The following is an 8,928-nucleotide window of genomic DNA, read 5'->3' on the forward strand; positions in this document are numbered from 1 at the left end:
TATTCGCTCGTGGGCTGCAACTCCCACGTTCACTTGTATGTACACGAGTGGGCCTTTACGTATATGACCGTTTTTACCTCACCATGTAGGCAGCGATATTCCGTTTTCGGGGGGTGCATGCTTGGTATGTTCTTGTTCCCATAACCCACTGAACGCTGACATGGAATACAGGATCTTTAACATAAGTATTTGATCTTCTGCTTGCGAATACACACGAAAGGAGTTCAGGCACTAGCAGGTCTGCACTTGATGACCAGGGAGATCGGAAAAATCTCCACCCTTTACCCACCAGGCCCCGTTACCGAGATTCGAACCTGGGACCCTCAGATTGAAAGTCCAACGCTTTAACCACTCGGTTATTGCGCCCGTCACATTTTGATTAATTTTGTTGTATACTTCCAATGATGCTGGTTGTGTGAGTGCAATGTAAAGCGCTGAGAGCAGTGTCTGTGCCACACTGTATACTTCCAATGATGCTGGTTGTGTGAGTGCAATGTAAAGCGCTGAGAGCAGTGTCTGTGCCACACTGTATACTTCCAGTGATGCTGGTTGTGTGAGTGCAATGTAAAGCGCTGATAGTAGTGTCTGTGCCACACTGTATACTTCCAATGATGCTGGTTGTGTGAGTGCAATGAAAACCACTGATAGCAGTGTCTGTGCCACACTGTATACTTCCAATGATGCTGGTTGTGTGAGTGCAATGTAAACCACTGATAGCAGTGTCTGTGCCACACTGTATACTTCCAATGATGCTGGTTGTGTGAGTGCAATGTAAAGCGCTGAGAGCAGTGTCTGTGCCACACTGTATAGTTCCAATGATGCTGGTTGTGTGAGTGCAATGTAAAGCGCTGATAGCAGTGTCTGTGCCACACTGTATACTTCCAATGATGCTGGTTGTGTGAGTGCAATGTAAAGCGCTGAGAGCAGTGTCTGTGCCACACTGTATACTTCCAATGATGCTGGTTGTGTGAGTGCAATGTAAAGCGCTGAGAGCAGTGTCTGTGCCACATTCCTCAGGCCTGCCCAGCATGAAGCGGTCTGCCAGCCAGAGCACGGACAAGTCCATCAGTGCCCGCGACAGCAAAGAGTCCTTCAACTCCCTGGACCTTCAGCCCTCACAGCTGCCGCTCCCCCCACCCCCGCCCTCACTCCTGGAGGGTCACGTGACGCTGAAGGGTCAAGGTCATGCAGAGTCGCCAGATCATGTGGCGGTGGGTGGAGGCTGCAGGGAGGTAAGTTTGTTTGTTTTGTTTTGGTTTTCAGATGAAGGATATTGTTGAGAGTTTGTTTTGTTTTGTTTTTCAAATGAAGGATATTGTTGAGAGTTTGTTTTTGTTTTATTTTTCAGATGAAGGATATTGTTGAGAGCTTGTTTTGTTTTTCAAATGAAGGATATTGTTGAGAGCTTGTTTTGTTTTACAAATGAAGGATATTGTTGAGAGTTTGTTTTTGTTTTGTTTTTCAAATGAAGGATATTGTTGAGAGTTTGTTTTGTTTTATTTTTCAGATGAAGGATATTGTTGAGAGCTTGTTTTGTTTTTCAAATGAAGGATATTGTTGAGAGTTTGTTTTGTTTTGTTTTTCAAATGAAGGATATTGTTTAGAGTTTGTTTTGTTTTTCAAATGAAGGATATTGTTGAGAGTTTGTTTTGTTTTGTTTTTCAAATGAAGGATATTGTTGAGAGTTTGTTTTGTTTTGTTTTTCAGATGAAGGATATTGTTGAGAGTTTGTTTTGTTTTGTTTTGTTTTGTTTTTCAAATGAAGGATATTGTTGAGAGTTTGTTTTGTTTTGTTTTTCAGATGAAGGATATTGTTGAGAGTTTGTTTTGTTTTTCAAATGAAGGATATTGTTGAGAGTTTGTTTTGTTTTCAAATGAAGGATATTGTTTAGAGTTTGTTTTGTTTTGTTTTTCAAATGAAGGATATTGTTGAGAGTTTGTTTTGTTTTTCAAATGAAGGATATTGTTGAGAGTTTGTTTTGTTTTCAAATGAAGGATATTGTTGAGAGTTTGTTTTGTTTTCAAATGAAGGATATTGTTGAGAGTTTGTTTTGTTTTTCAAATGAAGGATATTGTTGAGAGTTTGTTTTGTTTTTCAAATGAAAGATATTGTAGAGAGGTTGTTTTGTTTTTCAAATGAAGGACATTTTAGAGTAAGGAAACTATGGTTTCCACGTTATGAATGTTCGTTTGGTTTCAATTTTTGACCACACAAGCTTTGTTCACTATTTCATTGTGAATACTTTACTTTGTGTTTCATGCATATACACGCTGACCAGAGAGGCTGTGCCAGCTTTCCGTCCTGATCTTTGTTCAGTAAACAGACTCGATTCCCACCCCACCCCCAGCCCACCAAAAAGACAAATAAACTTAGTGACTAAATAATAAACATAATGACATAAAGTTCAATAGCTACAGGGGCTAGGCTATCCTGCACAAGTATCTTCCACATATTAGCATTTTTCCGGGAAAGTCAATACAAATCTGGCCCAAGAGCTTCCTTCATCAGAACCAATGAAGGAAAGTTGATAGAAGCTTCTTCAAGTGGACTGATTACCCATATTCTTCTTATTCTTCATCGTTCGTGGGCTGCAACTCCCACGTTCACTCCTATATACACGAGCGGGCTTTTACGTGTATGACCGTTTTCCCCGCCATGAAGGCAGCTATTTCGGGGATATTACCGATATGTTCCTTCATGTGATAAGAAACTCTAGGGAGAGAAGAAGCCCCCCTCAGTCAAGTGTTTCGGTTCTTAACTCCTTACACTCTAAAGGGGCCGGGCCGCACCCATGTCATGACTCCTGGATGCCATTGTATTGCCGCCTTTTCTTTCTTTTTTTCCTAGTCCTCAGCAGGTTCGAACCCGCGCCTCCAGGGTGGTCACCACTGAGTCACCTTTTCTGGCAGACGTTTTAACCACTGAACCATCGTACGCCCAGTTTGAGTAGTACTCCTCGACCAGTACTCTTTTCTGCTGCTTCTGCCATTGCCTTGAGAGTCCATGTCCCCTCTCTGCCAGAAATCGACAGCTGTTTCATGAGGCTGTAGGCAGATACGCCCACAAACCCTCTTGCACCAATCTCTATGGCAAGGACTTTGGCTTGGAAGCCAGATTCTCTCAGGCTGCTGGCTAGACTACTATACTTCTGGGTCTTGTAGACGTGGGCTTCCTTCTGTTTTCGTATGGCACAGTATGGAAGACAGTTAAGAGAGAGTACGAGATAGGTCCTGTGGGGCGTTTAGAGCTTTTAATGGCACAGAATGGAGTACGTGAAGTACAGCCACCTGAAGACGAAATGTAATAGTCCAGAATCTCTTTGTTTCTAACATACTGAAGGAGATGACTTAACACTGCGGCTAACATATTGAAACAGGTTAGCGGAGGAACTAAACACCATTCTTTCCATACAAAGCACAGCCTCTTCTGATCTTAGGGGTCATGAAAGATGTGGAAGCTGCTGCAGTTCAGTCATCACTTATATCACTAAGTTGCTGCAGTTCAGTCATCACTTATATCACTAAGTTGCTGCAGTTCAGTCATCACTTATATCACTAAGTTGCTGCAGTTCAGTCATCACTTATATCACTAAGTTGCTGCAGTTCAGTCATCATATCACTAAGTTGCTGCAGTTCAGTCATCATATCACTAAGTTGCTGCAGTTCAGTCATCATATCACTAAGTTGCTGCAGTTCAGTCATCACTTATATCACTAAGTTGCTGCAGTTCAGTCATCACTTATATCACTAAGTTGCTGCAGTTCAGTCATCATATCACTAAGTTGCTGCAGTTTAGTCATCACTTATATCACTAAGTTGCTGCAGTTCAGTCATCACTTATATCACTATGTTGCTGCAGTTTTGCTGCAGTTCAGTCATCACTTATATCACTATGTTGCTGCAGTTCAGTCATCACTTATATCACTAAGTTGCTGCAGTTCAGTCATCATATCACTAAGTTGCTGCAGTTCAGTCATCACTTATATCACTAAGTTGCTGCAGTTCAGTCATCACTTATATCACTAAGTTGCTGCAGTTTAGTCATCACTTACATTACTAACTTGCTGCAGTTCAGTCATCACTTATATCACTAAGTTGGCTTTTATATGTGCAACCTTTTACCCTGCCTTTTAGGCAGCCATACCCTGTCTTCAGGTTTGTGCTGGACATGCTCATGCCTCCACAATGCGTTGTGGTGTCTTTACTCTGAATATTTATGTATTCCTTATACACACAAAATGGATCAGGACACAAGCCGGTCTGTACTTCTGGTGATCCAGAAGATCAGAAAAAATGATCTCCACCCCTTACCCACCAGGTGCTGCTAACAGCATTCCATAGGAGGAGGACCCTGACTGCTGAAGTCAGCTTCACCACTCGGCCATAGAAACTGGTGGAGACAGTGGTCTTTGGAGCCTCCCGTTCCTCAACAATATCAGGCTAAATTCAAGACAGCTGCTGCACATGGGTCATGCATGATGTTATGTATGATTATATATAATTTAAGTGGACATGTTTCCCTTTTCAGCCTTGACTGGCTGAGAAATGTTGCTTTGCAGTTGGCCTTTGCCAAACTTAAATATCCGAAACAAATTACTTACAGCATTTCACACTGCACGCACTTGTCCAGTGTCAATCATTTCTTGCAAATCACTATGAACTGGACATATGTGGCATTTCCAGCATGGACTGGGCACTGTATAATTGTTCCATGTCATTTTGAAACTGGTTGCAAATGATAAAGGATATTACTTGCGAAGACCCAAATTCCACCCCTATTGTAATGATTTCCACATGCGTGATGTTTGTCTTTTATTGCTTGAATTTTTCCATCTTGTTATTCAATGTAATGAATGTCAGTGACATCAACGAACAAAATGTTTGCTTGAATGGATGCTCTATCGCGTCCACCCTGCAGATACAGACCAAAGACATGAACATACACATATATCTCAAATGGACAATCGCACTCTTATAAATTCGTAAAAACAGTACCGGTAACTCCAAAATGTAATGTGTGTATCAATACTTAAGCTCTTGTATGATCATTTGCAAGCAACACACATGGTGCATATCCTTCAAGAAGTGTGTGTGTGGTTTCTATGGAAGAAAAACATAAACAAAGTTCAAAGGAACACGGATAGACAAACAACAGTTTGTCCACCCTGGAGCCGAGTTGCAATTGCGACCTTAGTGTAAATGGAAATACATGGACTTAAGAAATTTCTTAAAGCAAAGCAAACTTCACTCTGCTAAGATTGCTAATGTTATCCAGCCCTAAAGTCTTTATTCATAGTGGATGGGAAAACGTCTGTTACTTTCCAGTGTGTGCATCTCAATGAGGAGCATCCTATCGCAATCCACTAGAATGCTCTTCTGTTTAGTGTTGGGTCAAAATTACCGCCGGTGTTAATTGTGGTGCATTGGTACTTGGGGTCAGCCTGTCATTGGCTGAATCAGTTGGAAGTTGGTTGCCATTTAAACTGAACTTTGTGTCATGTATGTGTATATTCCTCAGACACACAAGAGGGGTGAGATAGACAGAATGGTGCGTGTCTGTCATGTTTGCAGGGGCTTGAAACGCAGATTGACGGAGAGGAGGCTGGTGATCTCATGCTCCATTCCAGCGACGAGGACTCTTGGCCTCCGCCTCCTGACCCCATTTTCCTGGAGACCCAGATGGGGACCCCCCCACCGGACAGCCCGTCCACCATGTCACCCCCCGACACCCCCCCTGTGGGCAGTGAGCTGACAGAAGACAAGTTTTGCCGCCAAGTGTCCGGCGAGTCTTCCCACCCCATCCCTCCCCAGAACCAGGTGACGTGTGCCGTGGAGATCCACGGGCAGAAGACCAAGACAGACATGATCGCCATGACGGACCAGGCTCCAGTCACATCCACTTCCGCACCCTCATCTTCCACTTCCGCACCCTCATCTTCCACATCCACACCGTCAAAAAGTCGGCCGCCTCTGCCCTACGAGATCTACCACATGCGTGAGACGATCGTGTAGCTGACCGCACTTCTGCACACACTGCCGCCATCAGACTGGGCCAGAAGTAACAGCCAACCAGTGAAACCTCACAGACTTGAGGCAAACACAATGCATGTGAACGCAAGCTTGCAGACTAAAACTCACACTCGAGGCAAACATACGCATTTGAACACAAGCATGCAGACACACACACTCCACACAATGAACACACTTGTACATAGTTTGACTCGCTGTGCTCCCAGACTGGTCGCTTCAAGAGTTGATGCTGCCCTTTGTGGGTGTTCATGGACCGATGTGGACACAGGCACCCAACACTGCTGTGGGCTGAACGGTGAGGTGCCAGGTGCACTCACCACTAGTTGCTGGCCAACAAAACACATTGGGAAATCTGCTAAATCAGGTGTTACCTGTGAACACACGTTTCTTCCCATCATTGTCGTTTCTCATCTGGTTCTTTGGCTTCACAAGAATGAAACAGACCTTCGTGTGGGTTCCATTGCCGGGTATCCATTGTTTTCATTTTCATATAAAAAAAAAAGAATGTGCAATTTTGTCAGAGCTGTTGGTTTTTCCCCCAACAGGATTGAAATTGAACCCCACTCTTGACTGCAGCTGTCCCCAAGTCTTGACAAATGCTACCCCCTTACCAACTCCCTGTTCCCACCCCACCCCGCCACCCACCCTTTTTACAGAAAGATTCAGCAATAACATTCTTATCCTGAAAAGCAGTCATCAGTTCCCTGGATTGTTGTTGACACAAACATAAGCAAAGCAATACTACCCCGGTTAGGTTTTGAGAGTATGCAGAACACTGTACAATTGCACAGATGATGTAACAGGTTGGCACAGACCGCCTGACCAGACCATTGGGTCTGTGTGGAAACAAGTCCTGTGCTGAATTCTTTGACAAAGACGGTCTCCCCTTTCTGTTGTTGACCTTGTATGCCCATGTCTTCTGCATGACACAGATGACTCGACAGTGACACCTCCCCAAGGTTGGCAGGCACCAGCACTGTGATGGACCCAGGGGTGTGGCTGGGCAGGGGGACTGGGCATGAAATCATAATACTAACAGCTCTTGCAACAGAAGGCATTAGGGTAGGTAGGCCTAATTGCGAATGATCCAGTCGAAGCGACCAGCTCAACATGTGTATTGTACAGATAAAAGGTCGTATGATCATCAAATGTAGCTCTTCTGTTTTTTAAGGCTTTCTCCGATTGGTTGCACCAGGAAAAGTTCGTCTACTCCTTCTTTTCAATGGGTGAAATAGCAGGGGTGCCTGAGGGTAAATACAAACGGACAAGTCTAATTATTGTGAACACTGGGTTTGGGTACATGTGGACAATTAAAACAGAAGCACGTCTTGAACTCATTAGACATAACATTATTGGAACATTGCACCACACTGTCGTGTTGTTGGCTTTGATCACACACACACACACACACACACACACACACACACACACAATTTTATTCACAAACCCCACACCCCACAAAAACACACCTTTTGGAGAATGCCCAGTAACTGTGCAACATCATTCGCAAATAGACTTGCGTCAAAATACCCTGCGGTCAAATTGCAAACACTATTTTGGAGATTCCTGTCAAAATGACGTTCTGATCTGTCACCAACATGCTTTCTAAAATTCTCTCAGCACTGGTAATGCACAATTCATTCTACATATCCAATCAAATCAGCTATTTTAAACTGTGTCAGAGTTGAAGTCCTACAAAAGGCAAGTGACGTCTTGCTTTCTTCCCTTGATTTTAGGATTGTGAGAGCACGGTTGTCAACTTGATCAGCAGTGGTGTGCACAGAGAAAAAAATAGTGCAGATCTAGCTGCAAATAGCTGACGTTTGACTGGTTCTAGGAAATGGATCTTCATTATGGTATCAGAACGAGGTTGAAGCAGACATTAAATTGTTAAATGTGTGCGGTGAGAATGCTTCGAAGTGTGGTGGTTCATGAAGTGTTCGCAATTACATGCTGTTTGCAACTAGGCCTACCTACCCTGAAAGAAATCAACACCCCTCTGGAAATCAGTGATACTGTCATCAGTCTGCTGTGTTCAGCTGCTACAATCTACTACTGCTGCAACAAATGTTCATTCACTGAGAAGTGTAGCAGAATTTTATGGTCATTGTATGATTTGGTGTGCTGTTGTGATGGTATGCAAGCTATTTCATTGTGATAGTTGTTCATCTAGTTTTCCTACAACTTTACTTCATAAGTCTTTGGTACAATGAAACCAAGTAAGAAATAATGGACATTTTAGTATTTGTTCTCTGATCCAAAGACTGTAAACATATCCTGCAGTAAAGGAACAAGATTTAATTATTTGTACTGACCAGGACAGAGAACAGACAAGACACATTGTGTGTCATGGCTATTTCTGCCTATAGTTTACCATCAAACCCCATGATTTAAACATCATTCAGTTTGTAATCTTCACATCGTATTGTTTCTGACTGCTGATTTTGATTACTGGACACATGAATAGCCAGCTGTTCTACTGTTACTTCTCAGTGAAATGAAGCAGAGAACCTGTACTAAGACTCTTAATTATAAACGTGTTTATTTAGCAATAATTTGCAGAGCTCAATAAGTTATACGTACATGGTTGGTTTTCTCGGAAGAGATGCAGCATTTTGAAGTGCATGAAAATGCAATGGAAACGGTGGACAGGACAGAATCCTAAATGCAGACATGTGCTTGTTTTCACATGACAATGTGAAGATTTCTGACAAGAACAGATCTATTGAAAAGAGATGTCAGTCAGCCATGTTGCATAATTTGAAGTGCTGACCCATGTGAAGGATCCAGACAAAAGCTGATATAAAAGAATGTATTGCCAATAAACACGGATGACTGATTTTCTGAGATGTGTGAGGGAGGTTATTGTTTTCTTTCCAGCATCATCACCACCATGAC

General features: G+C 42.9%; 1 protein-coding gene across 2 annotated transcripts in view; it reads left to right on the plus strand.

Moving 5' to 3' along the window:
• Window positions 1–8,858, plus strand: part of LOC143300380 (uncharacterized) — a 323,773-nt gene extending 314,915 nt beyond the window's left edge. For both annotated transcript variants that reach the window (XM_076613997.1, XM_076613998.1), the window contains 2 exons: window positions 1,018–1,232; window positions 5,572–8,858. In XM_076613997.1, coding sequence (XP_076470112.1) covers window positions 1,018–1,232; window positions 5,572–6,012 — 656 coding nt within the window. In that variant the 3' untranslated portion in view covers window positions 6,013–8,858. The remainder of the gene's footprint in view (window positions 1–1,017; window positions 1,233–5,571) is intronic.
• Window positions 8,859–8,928: the final 70 nt, after the last annotated feature.

Source organism: Babylonia areolata, chromosome 26 (assembly GCF_041734735.1).
Source record: "Babylonia areolata isolate BAREFJ2019XMU chromosome 26, ASM4173473v1, whole genome shotgun sequence".
NCBI classification, from domain to species: Eukaryota; Metazoa; Mollusca; class Gastropoda; order Neogastropoda; family Buccinidae; genus Babylonia; species Babylonia areolata.